General features: G+C 36.7%; 2 protein-coding genes and 1 long non-coding RNA gene across 6 annotated transcripts in view; 1 reads left to right on the forward strand and 2 right to left on the reverse strand.

Moving 5' to 3' along the window:
* The window catches only part of ptprz1a (protein tyrosine phosphatase receptor type Z1a), a 53,955-nt gene extending 50,857 nt beyond the window's left edge, over positions 1-3,098 (reverse strand). For all 4 annotated transcript variants that reach the window (XM_053482499.1, XM_053482490.1, XM_053482481.1 and 1 more), the window contains exon 1: positions 2,884-3,098. In XM_053482499.1, the coding sequence (XP_053338474.1) occupies positions 2,884-2,944 (61 nt within the window). In that variant the 5' untranslated portion in view covers positions 2,945-3,098. The remainder of the gene's footprint in view (positions 1-2,883) is intronic.
* Positions 3,099-7,329: 4,231 nt separating this feature from the next.
* On the reverse strand, positions 7,330-8,293 carry LOC128542198 (uncharacterized). The gene is made up of 2 exons (XR_008365659.1): positions 7,984-8,293; positions 7,330-7,731 (listed from the first exon to the last, which is right to left on the reverse strand). It is a non-coding gene; the product is annotated as an uncharacterized LOC128542198 (long non-coding RNA).
* Positions 8,294-16,744: 8,451 nt separating this feature from the next.
* slc15a5 (solute carrier family 15 member 5) lies at positions 16,745-20,427 on the forward strand. The gene is made up of 9 exons (XM_053510730.1): positions 16,745-17,105; positions 17,812-18,034; positions 18,221-18,390; positions 18,547-18,767; positions 18,997-19,183; positions 19,273-19,461; positions 19,551-19,682; positions 19,793-19,901; positions 20,039-20,427. The coding sequence occupies exons 1-9, from the start codon at positions 16,745-16,747 to the stop codon at positions 20,154-20,156; spliced, it is 1,710 nt and encodes a 569-aa protein (XP_053366705.1). The 3' UTR covers positions 20,157-20,427.
* Positions 20,428-20,486: the final 59 nt, after the last annotated feature.

Genomic DNA, 20,486 nt, shown 5'->3' on the forward strand with positions numbered 1-20,486 from the left:
CATCTTTGGTATTTGTGTCTCGATCAGGGACATCAATATCAGAGACACTTCCAGGCCACACACCTCCAGACCTTTAAAGAGGAGAAGGAGAGTTTGATGCTTCTTTACCAGCCATTCAACAGGACTCCTGTTGTTCTCTCAAATTGCTGATGTGAGTCGTCCATTGAGACAGCTCTGCACTGCCGACATTAATTAAGTGGCTAGTCAGGGCCACTGACCCCGCTGGCAAAGAAGCACCAGGGCACCAGCAGAGCCTGTAACACCAATCACATCATGATAAAGATACGGAGCACACGAGTGAAAGAGATCGAAACAAAAAAGGGACATGTGATGGTACAGAGCCTCAGGGAAGTAGAAGACAGATGAGCACCCTATGTAGCTAAATAGGGCACAGGAAATGAAACATTATAAAATCACATAAGGACAATACAGTACGGACATACAGTGACAATAAAGTGCTAATGTGTTTTGGTATTAAAATTAAGTTATCTGTTATCAATATGATAGGAATTCAGGCTGGGAGACAGGAAATGCCAATCAAAGGGAGAACTACAAAAGAAAGAAAAAGAAAAAAGAAAAGTTAGTGAAGAGCAAGGTGGTGTTGTAAAAAGAAGCCTTTCTCTAGAAGGCCAAAACAGAGGTGCTCCCAGTCATGCTGGCTGAGACAGAAGCAGGGCAGCCAGCAAGGTCCCAGGGCAGTTGACACTCTCATGATGGGAACAAATCATACACCCACACAGAACACAAACACAGACACACAAAGGTACTTAAACCCCCCCTCTGTCCTTCTCCATCACTACTGGGACAAACCAGGGGCCCGTCTGAGTGTCACACTCACATGCCATATACAATGAACTCCCCCTCCCTGCCTGACTCTCTGTGTGACTGTGTGCCCGCAAGCACCGGTCGCCTCTTGCCAGCCAGGCACATAACAAATCAAGCAGCTGACAGCATAATTCACCAGGGGACCTAGGCCCGGAGCCTTGGGCTGTACAGCATGGGGATTTGGCTCCGGCACGAAGCCTGCCTGCTCCATTCAGCTACGGCCCGCTCACTGTCCCGTGGAAGGGAGACAAGGCTCAGAGACCCACTGTGTTCCCCTGTGCATGCCTGAGTGAATACGCTTGAGGCTAATACCAACTAATCTGGTCATCAAAATGCCCCCTTTGCTGCTGAGAAGAAATCTGTTCCCCTTTTTCACTAGCAAAGAAATTGGGTTGGGTGGGTCTGCATGCCTAACCAGCACAAGAAAAGAAGAAAGAAAGCAGCCAGAGAAAGAGATTTGCTTGAGGGGAAACTTTTTTCTCTATTAAATTAAAATCTCTTTAAGCAGGTACGTGATGGAAATGAGATGTACTACATACATATGTGATTTGGTTTTTTTACTAGCATATCACCTTGATACTAATAATTAGTTAGACAGACAACATGGTTCGTTTCTTTTAGACAGAAAACATGGCATCTGAAACAATGCAAACAACTAAATAATCATAGCATGTGGTTCCACACACACTGCCACATGCCCTTTATAGGTGCGTATACACAAGTTATGTGGGAGGGGACTTGTGGAACCTAAATGCCTTATGACTGACAGTCTACAGTCACCATCTGTCATGGGTTCAACATTAAAAAACAACACGAGGGCTTTTGCAGTGGAAAAAGCGGAACAGTGCCCAAAAAGTACAAGGGGAAAACTTATCCATAGTGTCACACTTGGGAAAACAGATGGTGTGAAAGTCTACATTTCATTCATAAGACCGTCCGCTCTTCTTCCACTAAGTCTTGTGAGTTTCCAAAAGGTTGAGCCTTCCTTTGTGCCACAGATTTCATGAAAGCTTCATTGAGAGCAGCAATTGAATGGAGTGAAAAAAAAAGGAGCTGAAGGTAGAGGGCTACAGCTTTTTTGGAGCCCAGACCATCCTTACTGTCCCAGAGCAAGTTTCCAAAGAGAACCGACTGCTGAAACCTTGATTGTTATTCAATTCACAACGCAAAAGTTACTCAGGTTCACAAGCTGGTGTACAAAAAGACTTTTGCATCTCTTAAGCAAATGAGGTTTAACTGGTTTTAAGGGTATCTGGGTACAAGTTCAGAATGTCAGCTGGATTATTTGTATTTTCTATGCTGCTTTAATACTGAAATTGAAAACAAAAGATTTTCCATTGTTTAAAGTCAGACAGTCTGACTTGCCCCTGAGATGAAAAAAATCAATGTATGCATCTATAATTTAATTCTGTGTATGATATTCAGAAACTTGAACTTGACCGGAAGCCTGAAAACTTTTTTTCTCTGTCACAATGTCACACCGCTGCAATATCTCTTACTATGTCTAAAAACTAAAAATACAGAGGTGCTGTAGAGTGAATTTAAGAATTGTGGTGTTTCCAATTCTGTATCCAGGTCATAAAATAGTAAGAGGGGGGTTCGCAGAATGAGGACTAGATAAAACCTATACATTTACTTTATTTATATTTTTAGCAAAAGTTACAGGTTGCGATGAGATTGTTAGGGTAAAACAGAATAATATATGAATTATATAGATACAATACCACTGATAATAATAATAATAATAATTTGCCAAAACTACCAAAGATATCAACCCAGATTTTTTTTCTCTGATTATGATTTCTATTAATAAAATATAACCTGCATTAAAAAGTTTGAAGTTGCGCAATGATAATCGCACAAAGAGAAATTAACACATAACATTTGGAAATGTTGAGTTGACTCTTATATTTCTACAATATTCCTCTACAGTTTGCATTCGCGCCCAGTTTGAGCATTCGGTGTTTAAAATAAAAACTCTTTAGTTCATTTAAGACAGAAGGGTTTGCTGTCTATCCACAGCCCGAGTAAAGCAAGACAGAAACTTCAGATACACACCTAGTTGACAGATGAGTAAGAGAAGCAGCCAAAGCACACATCTGCTGTCCGATGTTTCCATCTTCTCCTCGCACAAGATTTGTAATGGAAAACCGCAGGGATTAACGAGACAGCAGGAATCTCCTCCACGACCGACGGACAGAATAAAATCACATTTGATTGATGCAGGAGTTTGACGTCCCTGTCACGGTTTCCACACAAACGCCATTCCGCGCAGTCTGAAGGTCCGAGCCGATACGAGAGATGCGCGATCCGGATATGAGTCGGTTCTTCCTGAACGACTCTTTCAAATTGACTCGGTTCACAAGTTAAAACTCTATGTAGAGAATGTGTTGACCGTTTCCTCACGTAGCACTTCGATTTCAGCAAAATCACACACCACGTACTATGATAGTCCTGAACAGCAACGAGTATGGTTAATAGGTGAAGGGTTTCACTAGATTGTCGCACTGTGCTTATACTGTAAGTAGGATGAAAATAAGGATTATGAGTAATGATTATGCTACACGAATGTAAAATATACATAATAGCGAAATCGTGAGAATAAGAGTCTGGGTCCTGAATCAGTCGAATCAGAACATCATGGTGTTTATAGTTCAATAGTTCGATACATTCAAACGGATTTGTGAAAGAATCGACTCAGTTAAACGAGTCCTTACCCATTACAACGAAGTGTGTGCGCGCGCCGCCCACTGACTGCAGGGTTCAGAGGTTTTCTTAACATAAATATATTTTTTTTTCAATTTAACACTCATCGTCGTCATCGTCATTACCGCTTAATCCTGTATTCAGGGTCGTGAGGGGCCTGGAGCCTATCCCAGGAGACTTAGGGCATGAGGCGGTGTACATCCTGTAACAGGGTGCCAATCCATGGCACACACACACACACACTCATTCACACACTACAGGCAATTTGAGAACACCAATTAGCCTAACCTGCATGTCTTTGGACTGTGGGAGGAAACCAGAGTACCCGGAGGAAACCCACCAAGCACGGGGAGAACATGCAAACTCCATGCACACAGAGACAGGAATCGAGTCAACCTTGGAGGTGCAAGGCGACGGTGCTAACCATTGCACAAATTTTAACACCTTAAACTTATAATTTAAAAAAAGGCAATAAAAAACAGAGGGAATAAAACTTTAAATCTCCCAGATGAATCTTCAAAAGATGGATTGATTTTTAAATATTTTTTAAATAAATACTAAATTAATTAATTAGTTTTATAAAGAGATGAAATATATAATTTGTAGTTGATGTTTTTTCTATCTTTTTTCCTTAGCAATGACCTGTGACCTCTGAACTTGAAGAACTGGGTGAACCAAATGGACTAACTAAATGGCCACTAGTAAATCATCAGTGACCCTGAAAAAACTAAGTCTATAGCCATGAAATGTGATAACAGCAAGTGTGTGTGTGGGAGGGGTGTCTGAGGGGATAAAGTGTAACACCTGCCAAAGTAATAACCCACAAATGTAACAATACTACAACCTTAATAAGTTTCCCACAAATGTAATGTTAAATTTTTGGGCAAGGTTTCATTTGTGGGAAGGTAAAATATTTATAACATTTTGTTTTAGGGATTTTTTTCACAGCTACATGTGGCAGTGTTGTTCTCTTTTAAGTGTTTATTGTGTTCCATAAATTTGTTCCCGGCATGTCCTTTTAATCATCACCTATTTTTGAACATAGATTATAATGAAGATGTGACATATTTTCTGAGAAATGTATGGTTTTCTGTTTAGTCTTGTTTGTTTTAAGGCATGACCTTATATGGGTCTCTTTTTTGATGGGTCTCTTGTACATAATATATTTTACAAATTATATTACATTCATATACTGTATATATACATAATAATCATCATGATCATACATATGGGTGATGCAAACAAACTATGCTGAAGCTAAAGCTGATAGTATCTGAACATTTTTAGATGAGCATTTACATTATTTAGGATTAAAATTTAATACTAAGAAGACAATGGAGACATAATACATGTTATGCACTTTTAAGTAATAATAGCTACATATATATATGGGAAAATGTTTAGTTTACTTGCATTCACAAAGTGGATCCTTAAACCTCAGTTATATTCTATTATCTGGTGTCCATGTGAATATATTTGCATAATTTACCAGGGATTATCTTTAATTTATGCAGTGTCTGCCCTTTATTTGTGAGATTGCATGTTTCCTGGGGGCCCACAAAACTGCTCTTACACCCAAGAAAGAGGCAATGTTTTGTGTGTGCAAGAGAGTACTTCCTTTTTGAGATTTTCAAGTAGTTTTCAAGGACAGACTAGGTAAGGTGTTTTTCATAAAGGATTCAAAACTTTTTCTTTTTCTTTTTTTTAACAGCAGTAATATGACTGCTCTGTTAAAAAACTGGAACAATATAGTTGTCTTTAGGGTGTAAAACTTTCTTTTTGTTGTACGAAACAGGTTTTGTATTAAAAAGACTGTATTGTCTAATTTTTCTACTTTTTGGCCAAACCTCTAAAAAGTAAGATCCTAAACTGGGATCAGCATGGAATGCAAGTCATTAAAGGGTATTGTTATTTAAAATTTGCTGGAAACCACTGTAAATAATTATCAATAATTAACTACTAAATCAACTTTATCAATATTTTTTTCAAATATCCTCATTTAAAACCTTCTTTGATGAATTATTTGGTAATCACTAGCTAAATAAAAATACATAATCTCTCAGAAATGCTAACTATCTCTGGTATTTATCTGTATCATAAATAATTCTTATTATTGTCAGTATGAAGTAGACAAGCATCCGAATACTGTGAAAAAAGTGAGTAATAATATACTCTAATAATACTGTATATCAAGAGTTAAATAATTTTATATAGAGTAGATGTAAACCTACAATAATACACTTACAATCTATATATGTCTTATGTATTAATTTCCAATAAAGAATAATAAGTTACATAAATATATTTCACTAAATTACTGAGGCACAAAGACATACTGTAGTCAACCCAAGTGGCCTTAACAACCATAATTCATGATGGCAATTTCAGCTACACATCTCTAGTGCATATGACTTAAAAATCTATTATGGATTATCCACACTCTTTACACCTAGTTGTGTAGTGCTTTTGGGCATGATTCGCACACATATGCTTTGATCTCTGGCTTTTCAAGCTGGAAGTAAAATTTGAAAAAGATTGGAATGTGTACAACTTTTTATGAATTCTATATACGAGTTGCATATACAATTAATTAAACAGAAAAGCATTCATTTTCAAACTGCGAAATTGTCCAAAAATTCTGAATAGCACCATCACTTCAATCAAACGAAAATTGAGGATGATTGCATCAGGACCAGGTATTTGGTGTAAAAACATGTGCCACATCAAATATACTCTCTGGCGACCCCTAACGGTAGACGCTACAAGAACAACAACGACAATCAATTTTTAAATGTTTGACTTGAGGGAATATTTAAAAGTCTTACAGGTATAAATCGTGTGAATATAATTTATCTTTTCGAATATTGACATAGTTTCTATAGTTATGTTTTAAACAGAACAGTCATTTTAATAATGCTAATGATTAAAGTAACATTCATTATAATTTAAAAGTTATATTATATTCACATAGACTTACATAATTAGTTCCTAAGTGTCAAAACTGTGGCTTAAATAAGTTTAAGAGATACACTACATATACACAAAATTATCATACAGAATTCAGCATCTTTGATTTAGACAAAAATGAATTTACATCTCTAACTCACTCATCGTCTATACAGCTTTATCCTGTATGCAACATCGCAGGGATCTGAAGCCTATCCCAGGTATACCCTCAGTAGGGTGCAAACCCATTGCAGAGCACAAACATACACACTCACAGTGGGAGGAAACTGGGGTAGCAGGAGGGAACCCACCAAGCATAGGGAGAACATGCAGACTCCATGCACACAGAAGTGGGACTCGAACCCAGACCCTGCATTGTGCCACCAAAATGAATACATACAATACAATTTTCATACGTTTACATACGCTCACTTTTAACATTTGATTTGTGACTAATTAAATCACTATGAATATAAAACGGTTCAGTCTAAATGCCAATGTAATACTTTAATACCAAAAATGCATGCTATGCAGGATGTAGCTCAATTACCTGGAATCAGAGATGATAGAGAATTTGCCATTATTGCATCTAAGCATCATGCTCAAAGTCTTCAGCAACACTACCAGCAAAATCTATCTCACTTAAAGGACAACAAAGGTTAGATTAAGTGGGAGAGGAATTGATATAATGACTCAACAGTACTAAACAAATGCTATCAATAGGAGATTATTATTATTATTCATATAAAAATATAATAATGATTAATTCAATAATGTTACCTGAATTGACAAAAAAAGAAACATTTTGAAAAAATGTTCAAATATAAAATCTAGTGTCTAAAAACACAAACATGTTTTACATGTCAATTTATTCAGATGTGACATTTACAGTATGTGACTTTTCTGTAAGGGCTATTACTACTCCAAAAGATGTTTAAAAATAAAAACATCACATCCAAACCAGAACGCTTACACATTCTAAAACAAAATCTACATTAAAACCTCCAGAGTACAATTTACAACTCTGGTTACTGTTCACAATTTCTGACGATACACTGTCCTTGTGGGGCCGTATTGCAACAAGGCCTCTGTGGATCACTGTGAGTGTTGTTTCCATACAGAGTGTTGTGAGAGTAGTCTCCACTGCACTGTTGAGCTCTCTACATACCAGGCAGAGAACAAAACAGCCCTTTAGAGGCTCAAAACCAAGCTTTAAATCAAAGTGCTTCTAAATGACATCAGGTTGCTTGAGTCCTGGGAGAGAAAAGAGAAGGAGAGCAGCAACTGAGAGAGCTCTTTATCTGAGTCCTAGTGATGGAGCCATGCTCAGACTCATGTCTCAGTCACTCAACAGAAGAGAGGAAAGATCACACACACACACACACACATACACACAGTGCAAAATTTTCACATCTTTTATCTTTTTATCTTTACAGCACATACATACACATTAAAACTTTAAATGGGTTAAACAGACCAGAAACAATGACAAGTTATATTACTTACTTCCTGAGCACTTGCCAAGGGCATAGTTGGTTAAGTTGGCTTAATTAATGCATACTGATTGGCCAGTTTTCCGTGGTTGTTGCAGAGCTGCAGCTAATTGAATGAGGCCCTTTTTCAAGCAGTAATCTAGGCAGACACCACTGCGTCCTCACTTTGCTCCAAAGTTGAAAGGTTACACAGTAAGCCACACTAACTCCAACTCTACTGGTGTTCTTTAAATAAAAGGTAACATTTAAATCTGAAGCATTTCAACCACTTTACTTTTAAAGGTTCAAATGAGGTGTTAACTTTGGACTTACACTGACCTACATGACTGGGCAACAATAACGGCTAGCAAGTGACTAATTTAGCACTGACACACTACAAATAGACTAAAGCCCTAATTGTTTCATTTCATATGTAAGCTGCCTTTATTTAGACAATAATATGGTGAAAGAAGGACCCAGAATGGGAAAGGAACCGAACTGATGCAGTGAGGTTTCCTAGCAACAAGAGAGCAGTGAGGTAAATGCTACTTCCATGCCATTCATTTATTTAAATATAAGAAAAGGGAAGAGTTTTTAGGCTATTTTAGTATTGCCTTTAAGGTAATCCCAAATACAAGTTTTGCAATGGAATATGGCAGCATGGGCATATTTCCATTTTTGACCACAAAGCCATGCAATAAATAACAATGAAAAACAGCTTCCCTGTGGTAGGAGAGAATTTTGATATTTCTCAGACAACTGTGAAGCACAAGAATCCCCTTCAACACCTATTCAACAGAGAACAACAAAAATACTTGAACATAAGAAAAAGAAAAAACAATTGCATGTTGTATGCAACTATGCCCCCACCACTCTGTCCCTAATTTTCTAATCTTCAAAGCTGCCCAGCGGTCTTGTTTTGCTTTGGTATGGCCTTTAGCATCGCTATTCACCGCATTCAGACCTCTGAGGCTGAGTAGAAGCATCTGCTGACAATGGCTCTGAGCTCACTCTTTCTCAGGGTGTCCAGCTGCACAATGGATTTCTTCAGCTCCAGCATAAAAGAGTGTTGCGCACAAAAAAGGTCCAAATTCAATGGCATTCCTCTTCCCAATCAGACACAGCACATGCGCCTGCTAACCATCTCAAATGAGTATTTCTTTTAATTGTAAATTAGGATATATTCTGAAAACACTTGCAAGCAAATGCTTGACTCTCAAAATCTTTGAAATTCTACCCACAATTTGTAAAACAAGGAACTTTGTGGAATAGTTCATTAAAATCACCAGGAAAAAAAAAGATAACATTTATGGAAATGTAACTAAAGTTTCCTATATGAGAGATAATTAGTAAGATCATTTTAAAAAATTGTTACCATCTATTACCTAGGCAGCATGTCTTTACATAGTGTGTAATTGATGTAGTCTGTCTACATTAGTTCCCCTATCACATCCTCCATCTGGGCCGAGGGAGCACCATTGTCACACCACACAACAGCCCCTTTGGCACCTCAGCAGCGTAATATACCAAGGCTGCTTTACCTCAATGCCTAACTTTCCAGCATGAGAGAAAAGAACTGGGCACACATCACACTGTAAGTGGCCTAATCGCTTTGCACTATACATCTGCACTGACCGTTTTCACACTGCAAATCAAAAGCCACCTCACTAATTAGAGTCCTTAATCCATTCACCGCTATCCTACTTTTGGAAAGTGAACACTTCTTTTCTGTTGCTGAGCAATAAGATGCAGCTTGCCCAGATGAAACCGCTAGCACTCTCTTTTTCATTGCGGTGTCTGACAGTAGCCTCTTACGTCTCTATTGCCAAGGCTATTAACAAATAAGGAAACCACTCAAGAGCAAAACGAAAGTAAATGTTTTAGAATTTGTTGGCCTTTTTATGCCTTTTAAGCCATGTTACTTGACCCTTGCCTAATTTAAAATCTGTATGTCCTTAGACAATGTGGTTGTATGTGCTTAGCACAATGTGGTTTGTTTAAAAAAGGTTTATTTGGGGTTTTTTTCAGAGATTTTGTCAGGTGAACGAAAATAACTTATAATTTTTTTTGTAAATAATAATAATAATAATAATAATAATAATAATAATATTCACTGTTGTTGTTGTTTTATATAATAAATACAAAATGTTACAAGTGGTTTCCAAAAAAATATGTTCAAAATTAGAGGGAATTTATTGTAAGAACATGCGAAGACCTAAAGGTTTAGATGGATGAATGGATAGGACCTAAAGGTTTAGATAAATGGATGGATGCATGGGTGGACAAATGGATGGATGTCTTTTAATTTGTCCGGTCAAGGCCTCTCAACATCCTGTTATTGATCTTGATTGACAGCTGGTAGCTTTGTTGTTTAACAACACAACACTGGGTTGAACACAGTAAAATGGCAAAGTCCAATGAGCTAACTGGAAATATAAGAAAAAAATAAGGTGTTAGACTTAAATGAATCATGAATGTCTCTTGGAGCCATCTATGAACAATTAATTTAATTTTCAATTCAATTTAATTCAATTTTATTTATATAGCGCTTTTAACAATGGTCATTGTCTCAAAGCAGCTTCACAAAAATGAAATGACAAAAACACATTTGGAAGTGTGTATGTCTAGATAATAATGAGATGAATGAATGATTGATAAATGAATTGTCTCTGATGAGCAAACCAAAGGTGACGGCGACAGTGGCAAGGAAAAACTCCCTGAGATGGCAATAGGAAGAAACCTTGAGAGGAACCAGACTCAACAGGGAACCCATCCTCATTTGGGTGATAACAGATAGAAATTATATAACATCATGTGTGTTATGCAGCTGAAAGTTCAATATAACAGAAGTTCTTTAAATTAACATGAAGTCCAGTTCAGCATAGGGATGAGTCAGTAGGTGCAAAGGGCAGATGGGGTCTGGATCACTGGGAGCACAGGAGCAGGATGTGTAGCTCCCACCATCATAAAGCAGAAATCAGCTGGAGCTGGTCCTTCTCTGGATGCCTCAGGATCCTCGCAGGGTTGGCCTTTGTCTACTGAAGCTGGTACAGTCTCCAGATGCTTCGGGATGGGTAGAAATAAAGTACAGAACAGATGGAGAGAATTAGTGTAGTTGCTATTCAGGATAGATGTACAGGAGTATGAGGTTATAGGGATGAGTTACGCGTATGCCAGATGCAAAGAGATGTGTCTTGAGTCTACTTTTAAACTGGGAAACTGTGAATGCATAACCTAGCTTTTCTGCATCAGATGCAGATAATATGCTCCAAAGCTTGGCAATATTTCCAACTAGAATAAATTAGAGATTCCAAGATCTCTTTAAAAATTTGTAAGTAAGTAAAATTGTAGGCACTTTACCATGGTCTGCAAAAAGACCCGTTATCTTATACTTAGTTGAGAGAAAATAGGTTAATGTGGTATGGAACAATCCATGAACCACCAAGGCACAGGCTTGTCATGAACTGGAAGCTGCTGAAACACCAGTGTCACTGTCAACAGTCAAGCAAGTTTTACATCATGGACTACTTCAGAATTCTTCATCATAATAACTAATAAATAGTTAGACAGTTAAAGTTTAGAAATTTAGTGTTTTAACAGGACAAATCACCAAACACACATTAAAGCTAGTTGTGGAATGGATAAAGAAGGTCAGCATAAAGCTATTGGAGTTTCAACCCCATCAAAAATTTGTAAAATGTGTGTAAAAGTTGTGTCTGTGCCAGGAAACCAACAAATTTAATTGAAGACCAACAATTCTGCCAAGAAAAGTGGGCAAATATCCAAACCATAATTCTGCCAGAAGTTTGGTGATGGCTACCAAAAGCATCCATTGAACTTGCTAAGGAATATTAAACCAAACATTAGGTTTACTGTATGTATATTTTTACCCCGTATATAGTATTTGAACTGTGTTGATTTTAAAAAGGTCAAAATAAATTAAAATTTGTGCACCAATAACTGGAGGTTTTATTTCAATAAATATGTATGTTATACATTTATTCTGCCCCAAAAGAAGTCCAGTTCAAAGAAATCATTTCAGGCCCAATATTGCCTTGACAGTCATGTTCATGATGAATGTATTTAAACATCTTGAAGCTTAACTCAAGGGGTAGAGTCAATGTAAAAAAGCCAGTGCAGCCTGCATAAGAATGCAATAATGAAAAAATTAAAACAAAAACTACCATAATTTCACTTTAAAAAAACAAAACAAAACATTTACAGACACACACACACACACACACACACACACATGCACACACCAATCAGCCATAACATAATGACCACTGACAGATGAAGTGAATTATATTGATTATCTCATTACAATGGCACCAGAAAGTTGGTGGGATATTTTAGGCAGCAAATCTGTAAAGCTGATGTGTTGGAAGGTGTTTGACCAAATTATGATGGCTAGATGACTGGGATGTTCCCGCAGTGACTGCAGTGACCAGGTCCTACGAAAAGTGGCCCCATGAACCAAAACCAGTGAAATGGTTACAGGCTCACTCATGCACGTGGGAAGCAAAAGCTGGCCAGTGTAGTCTAATCCAGTAGATGAGCTACTTAAGCTCAGATTGCTAAATAAGATAATGCTGGTTCTGATAGAAAGGTGTCAGAACACACAGTGCATTACATTTTTTTGCATATGGGGCTGCAAAGCCACAGACTGGCTAGAATGCCCATGCTAAGCCCATGTCCACCACCGAAATCACCTGGTGGGCACTGAACTGGACCATGGAGAAATATTAAAAGATAGTCTGGTCTGATGAATGACGTTGTCTTTTATATCATGTGGATGCTTTTGGCAATGTTCTGCTGGGAAACCTTCAGTCCTGCCATTAATGGAGCAAGGTTGGGGGTTCCAGCCCCAGCACATGAAACAGCCACTGTTGAGACCTTGAGGAAGGCCATTAACCTCTCTGCTTAAGAGTTGTATCCTGGCTGACCCTTTGCTCTGACCCCTAACTTCCTAACTGGGATATGTGAAAAAAATAATTTCACAATGCTGTAAGGTACATGTGACAAATAACTGAATCGTTTTTTTTTTTTTCATGTGCATGTTACTTTGACACATAAACCCACCTAAATATTGCTGCTGACCAAGAATGCCCCTTTATGGAAACGTATTTCCTGATGGCAGTCGGCTCTTATAGCAAGATAATATTCCCTGCAACACTGCAAAAATGGTTCAACAGTGATTTGAGGAACACAACAAGAAGTTCATGACTTGACCTCCAGATCTCAATCCATTTGAGCATCTGTGGGAGATGCTGGAAAAACAGGTCTGATCCATGGAGGCCCTGCCCCGTAACTTAAACTTAAGGACTTAAAGGATCTGCTTCTGACAGCTTGGTGCCAGATACCACAGCACACCTTCAGAGGTCTAGTGGAGTCCATGCTTTAAAGGTCAGGGGTGTTTTGACAGCAAAAGGGGGACCTAATAAACATCAGGAAGATGGTCATAATATTATGTCTCATCATGCATATATATAAAAAAAAATATTTGCATCCCAGTGCACAATTGTCTTAAAAAAAAAATTTAATACAACATACAATATGATATCAAGTGAATTCTGCTTAACAAGCATGTTGCTGTTGCTTAAGGCAATTTAGAGTTATCTCTACAGATGCCGTGTTACCACTAGAGATCATGATCACTCATGATCATGCTTTTCCAGGTAATATTACATTTAAGGCGGTATCCTGATTATGAACTGATGTTTTTTTAATAATCTTTAATTCTTCAATTTCTGATTAACAACCAATATCATGCCCTTCTGACACAGAAAAAATAATTGATTTAATTTAAAATAATATTTGTGCAATTATAAAAAAATTAATTGCTCCTTAGTTGTTCCACTTCAGAGTCTTATTCATCCTGGTAATGTTCATGCCACAGTGCCACCAAGGGGAGAGTTTAGGAATTGCAACTGTTGTGACAAGCAGAGTCTTTAACGTTTAATCAAGTAAGTATAGTAAATAAACCTATCATAATAAATATTATTGATCTTTTAAAAGTGTCGCAGTATGTATAATACTAGGAAAATAATATAGATAGGAGAATAAAGACTGGAAATATATTGAAAGTAAAGTGTCAAGTGTAGAATGTGATCCATGGTGACTGAACTATGGGCTCTTTCACTGATGCACCACACAGAGCTGGTATTCTTTCAATCTTTTCAGAAAAAGCTCTGCTAGATCCATTCACACCCAGTCAATGCCAACGTGGCCCTTTCTGTGCTCATAATTGGTGAGCTCAGGCAGAAATATTTGAGTCCAGCAAACTGACTGCACCCAAGGATATAAAAAGCATTTAAAAAGTTTTTTAAAATGCAATTTTTTATGACAAATGACAAATCTTTGCAATCTCTAAAAGAACACTGACAATAAAGGTAAACAATAATAATCACTGAGCAAATGTCTATCTGAAGTACAGTAGGCTATGTTAGTTAGTTGTGACCTTAGATAGATAGATAAATAGACAGACAGACAGAGAGAGAGAGAGAGAGAGAGAGAGAGAGAGAGAGAGAGAGAGAGAGAGAATACTTTATTATTTCCAAATAATAAAGTACTCAGGGGGAATTGGATCATTGCAGCAGCCAGTTTACATACAACAAATAAGCATCAATAAGCTATATGTTATTGCAGCTTGAAGCTCAGTTATTATTATGTTCTCATAAAAGGTGTTAATTTTTTTTTATGTTTATTTATTAATGTATGGATAGCTGTAAGCTGTTCTAGTGGGTACTGGAAAGATATCTTTAGAACGATGTTTAATAGAGAAATATTGGGATGTCTTCGGCACCCATTAAAACCATACAAATGTTAACAACCCAGACATTATTATGACTAAAGTTTTTACACCAAAGTCATCTTTAGGACATTATCCCTGACTGATTAGTATAAGCTTTTCTTATTAAAGATGGCCTAAAAACCTCTTACAAAAAACTTTTAAAGAAATTTAGAAGACCTTCTATGATCAGAGGGCTACAGAAATGTTTATGCCCACTGGGCTGATAATATTTTGACACAATGTTTAAAATGTCCAAAGCCTATCTGTATCTGTGAGGTTAAATTATATATGATGCTTCATACGAAGTGTCGAAATATATGGATGTGTATGTTCTGTATAAAGCAGTTAAACACATAGGCAGATTGTTACTAAATTACCGCATATGCACAAATTAGCCAGAATGTGGCTATTGCATTGTATCCTGTGGCCACAAATTAAAATATGATAATAAATTTTCATGCCTGTGAATTAACCAAGGAAATGACTTAGTCAAACTGGCAAACAAACTAGAAAAACAAATATGATGTGACCACTACAAGCCTTTGTAGGATTACTGCTAATGCTGTGCACAGCAATGTTTATTTGAAATTACTTTCTGCACTCAAAGGAACACTGATTTGAAGAAACCCTACCAAATTCCATGGCAGAAGATGGCAAACTCTTAAGTTTAAGGAGATGGTTAATGGCTCACATGTAGCTGTAATATTTAATGTTTATCTGGAAAGTGAAGCACAAAATAAATGTTTAACTGGGTTCCTAATCTTTTAATAAGACACTGATTATATTTGTTTCTTGATATGTCTAGAACATGGGTGTCAAACTGAGTGCAGGCATTTATCCAACCAAGCAAAAGCTACACTGATTTGACACCCCAGTCTTGAATTATTTTCTGCTTGGATAAACTTGTCATTTTGTTAGCTTACAGTATTTATTCAGCTTGGAAAGGTAAATGTAGGAAGGTACAGCCTAAGTAAGTAAACAACCATAGTAAAAAAATTATATAAATAATAATAATAATAATAATAATAATAACTAAACATAAGTAATTTTAGGTGGCCTATTTATATTTTAGTAGCGTGTGACCCATTGTTTTCCATCCAGGCAGCTAATTCTAATAAAAGTACTTTATACAAAGGTGAGAGCAATGTTTTATGTGCATGTTAAAAAACATGCCGATTTTAGAGTTTCTTATTCCAAAAGTTAACAAACCATGAATTCACACTTCATGTCCCCTGTCTAATTGACTGCACTGCCCTGAGCACAACAGTACTAACACAGAGGATTGTTTTTCTCACTAAGCTGTGAGATGCTGTGGGCTGCTCTATTCATTAATGGGGTTTTTTAGCTCTAATTTACTTAGCACTCTACAGGCACCACTCTGATGCTTGCTTGTGAAATTAATCTTTGTCATATTTTTGCTTTCAAGCTAGAATACAATTGTGCAGAATAAAAAAGATCTGCATAAAATTATTAAAATGTGCACTGTAAACATAGTTCTGCTTTTCTTCCATTTATTTATTTTTAACCAATGAGTCTATTGGTTAATACTCTTGAAACACACCATCTGTACTGGTATCTTAGCTGACTAAACTCTTTTTGCCTATTTGGATGAGGCATCAACACAATAATAAAAGATCATTTAGAACTACCAAACAGTAATTACAGAAATATGTCGCACTTTCCTGACAGCACTTTTATCATGAACACTCACGCTATCACATTGGCGTCATGTCTGCTTTCTTAATGAATTGAACCCAGCAAGGAGAAGTTCATACACCAGTGAGGAGAATAGGCAAACAAATATTACTTAGAACTCATAGTGAAAGTGCAGCATGAACCCTTGCACATGCAGATGACTTTGCTTTTTTCATCACAACCGTGGGCTGCTACATGTAAGACTTCACAAGTTAGTGTGAAATTGCTCCTTCTGTTTTTCAGCATGAGTTAAGGGAATACACCAGTCCATGGACAGAACTTCCTAAGGAATAGAGCCTGAAGCACCATGGTAGCATTAAACGTTGCTGGCCTTCATGATAGCCATCTGCACCAGAAGGTCTCTACGACTTGCCACCCAAATGAGAAGTTTGCTCTACGAAAGCCTCGAAAGCCTCGAAAGAAAGTGAAGGCGATTATCTGTGTTCTTTTCGTGGAGTTATTCGAGAGGTTCACTTTTCTTGGGATTGTGTGTAATATGATCCTATTTTGCAGCATAAGACTGGGATATAACAATTACCAGGCTGCCATTGTCAACCTATGTTTTGTGGGAGCCAGTACACTCACACCTGTTCTCGCAGGATGGTTTGCAGAGACATGTTTGGGAAGGGAAAAAGTTTTTTACCTTAGTGCTCTCCTTCATTTCTTTGGTAAGTCAGCAGAGTCAAAAGGTGTTCAAAAGATGTAGATATGTGTGTTTTATCTGTGTGTGAAGATGTTTACCTGAAGCATGGTTATTTGAGGTCAATTTGGGAAAATATTATAAATAGAATTAATATAAATATACAGTAATAGTAAATGAACAGCATCGATAACTGGTTTAGAGAGATTTTTTTACATAGTCACGTTTTATTGTAATAAATTATACTGTCTTGTCTGAAAAACGTATCTATTATATACTGTATTCCTTATATTATTATATTATATATATATTATATATTCTTATACTGCTTTTGTCCATGACTGACAAGTAAAGACTAGCTTTAATGTTTTTGATGCCTCTATAAAATATCTGCCTTTGAATTGAGATTTATTTAACAATATTCATTGCTGTAAAAAAAATTATAATACTTAATAATTATATGAGCAGTATAAAACATAAATACTTCCAGAGGGAACCTAGACAATTCTACTTTGACATAAAGAATCTACAACACTACAAGTATGGACTACATTGCATGTGTGTTATGAACAGTTCCACACATAATTTAAATCCATTTTAACAAAAAAAAAAATCATTTGTAAATGAGTCTGTATATCTATAGTAATTATGTTAGACTTCTTCACATGGTAAGATTTAATGCGGAGGATGTACCAGTTATTGATCTTATGCTTCTTTGCCATTTTCCTTCCTAGGCACAGCACTGCTCCCCGTAGTTGCATTCCCATTCGATGATTTCTACATTGACACACACAATATTAAACATCAGCTTGAGCCGCATATACAACATATTCTCTTCTACACAGGGCTGCTATCTGCTGCTCTTGGTATTGGGGGGATACGTGCTATTCTTTGCCCATTGGGAATCAATAACCTTCAAGGTTATAATCAAAAGAAGATACTATCCTTTTTCAACTGGTAAGAAATTCATTAACAGAAAAATCATTGCTATTTATGGGCTAACAAACATGCCAGTTGTTGATGAACTACTGCTGTAAATTAGGGCATTAGGGATATTAGGGATTTTTTTGTGAAATCTGAGTTGATTAAGTCATTGCATTTGTTTTATAAAAGATGAAGTAACACTTGGTATAACACCTACAGGATCTACTGGTTAGTCAATCTGAATTCTACAGTAATTTTCTTGGGGATCGCCTTTATCCAGCAGTCTGTGGGCAAAAACCTGGGCTTTCTTATTCCCTTCACTTCTGTTCTCCTGGGACTCGTTGGCACCCTTATGGCACGCAGCAAACTTATCCTACATCCCAAGAAAGGTAGCAATGAAAACACAAAATAATAATAAGCATAATATATTTGTGCATACATTACTATAATTGATCTTTTGGCTTTGCTCTTAAACATAAATAAATTATGAATGAGTTTTAGTAAGCATTACTTCTAAAATGTTTTCTGTTTTGGGTGACGCACAGGTAATTCATTGCTGACCACACTGGGTGTGTTTCTAAACGCTTTAAAAATGGGCTGCTTCCATTATCGTCATTTGAGTGGAGATGTGACTGACTGGCTTGATCGAGCCAAAGAGAACAACGGAGGATGCTACAGTGAGACCAAAGTGGAAAATGTTAAAATAATGCTAAAGCTTTTTCCTCTTTTTGCACTGCAGTTACTCTACAGGACTTGTATAACCCAGGCAAGTCCACATGAAAAATAATTATACGTCTAATATGTGTCGTCTGTGTATTATGAGATATAATAACAAGTCTGGACAGAATCTAGAAAAAGCAAGTCTAGAATGAAAGGCTAGAAAGGCAAAACATCATAAAATTATGATTGTTATAAATGAAATTCATAATATGATCAGTGTGAGCTTCTATCCAACAGCTGTCAGTAATTGTTTCTAATTCTTTATTCACTTACAGATTCCATCAGGATATTTTCTCCAGACAATGCATTCAAACCTCAACCTTAATGGTGTCATGCTGCCAATAGCAGCTATGAATGTGATCAGCATTTTGCCTTTACTTATTTTAGCACCACTACTGGAGTTTGTCAGTACCTGTTACCAGTATTTAAAGAGAACACCTCCCTCCCCAGTCAAATTAATAAGTAGGCATTTTCAGCGTGACCAATTCAAGTTAACCAAAAATCCTAATCATGTACAGTAATGTTCATCGATGTGCCATCTTCTCTTTTAGTATTCGGACATGTGTGTGCAGCTCTGTCTGCGCTAATTGCAGGTATTTCAGAGATGCACAGAAAGCACTATCCTCAAATGGATCAGTCCATCTCAGGTACTGTGCTTCAGGTGTCCTCGATGCCTTGCATTCATCTTGCACCTCAGTACATCTTACTGGGTGTGGCAGAAGCCTTTGTCACCCCAGCATGTAAGCATTTATTATTATGTAAAAACAAAATTTTAAGCATATTTTTTACTTAAACACTTCAGTCTTTAATTTCTCATTCCTCTACTTAGGCTCCCTTATCTCCTTCTGTCTTACTCCCAGCAACCTTAGAGGGATCGCCCTACAATTCCTTACTCTCTCCTATGGTGGAGGATCTTTTCTGGGTGCTCTTCTGATTCATTTCTTTTACTTTGTGTCTGGTGGTAAGGAACATTTTTAACTATCATTTAACAAGTTATAAGTTTTGGGTAAAATAAACATGGAAATCCAAGCCACTGCATATGACTAAAACATTGCCTTTTTTTGCTTTTAGGAAGCTTTTATCCAAATATATTAAACAATGGCAATATGGAAAGATTTTTTCTTACTCTAGCAATATTGATGGCCATAAACACACTGTTATTATGGAAAATATCTCACAAGTAGGTTGTACTTTTATACTATGCTTTATATATAAGTATAGGTGACAATATGGGAGTTACAAATATGTTTAAAAATGAAATAAAAAACTGTTACCATAGTTGATCCTAAATATATTATTTGTATATTTTTTGTGCAGGTACACAGATCTAAGTGTTGACTTAAATACAAGAGTGAGACAAAGTTGCCTGGCTGAAAAGCTTCTGCAATATAAAGCCTGCCTCAGATATTATACAGTGGAACCAGATTATCCATAGAGACTTTTTTTTTTTTTTTACTTCTGCATGATTGGTCAATAACTTATTACATGTTTTACCTTATTACATGGCTTTGGCAAATTATTGCTGCATTATATTTAGTTGAAAATATATATTGTGACGCTGGCGTTACACAAAGTGTTTGATTGAACTTTATCTATGTGCTAACCCCATACCCCACTTCCAATTATGTGACTCTATAAGCTAAGAAATTGTTTTGCCTTAACTTAATGGAATTGTTGGTGCTACCAATCCCTTAATGTGAATGAACCATTATTGGAAGCATAAAATAAAGGTGTTTTTGTAATATGTAAAGATTCTTTTTATTGG

The sequence above is a fragment of the Clarias gariepinus genome, chromosome 2, assembly GCF_024256425.1.
Source record: "Clarias gariepinus isolate MV-2021 ecotype Netherlands chromosome 2, CGAR_prim_01v2, whole genome shotgun sequence".
NCBI lineage: Eukaryota > Metazoa > Chordata > Actinopteri > Siluriformes > Clariidae > Clarias > Clarias gariepinus.

Excerpts from the sequence above, each read along its gene's own strand:
- slc15a5 (XM_053510730.1), top strand. The coding sequence starts at position 16,745 with ATGGTAGCATTAAACGTTGCTGGCCTTCATGATAGCCATCTGCACCAG. Across the intron at positions 17,106-17,811 it reads TGCTCTCCTTCATTTCTTTG|GCACAGCACTGCTCCCCGTA; the intron begins GTAAGTCAGCAG and ends TTTCCTTCCTAG. Across the intron at positions 19,683-19,792 it reads CTTTTACTTTGTGTCTGGTG|GAAGCTTTTATCCAAATATA; the intron begins GTAAGGAACATT and ends TTTTGCTTTTAG.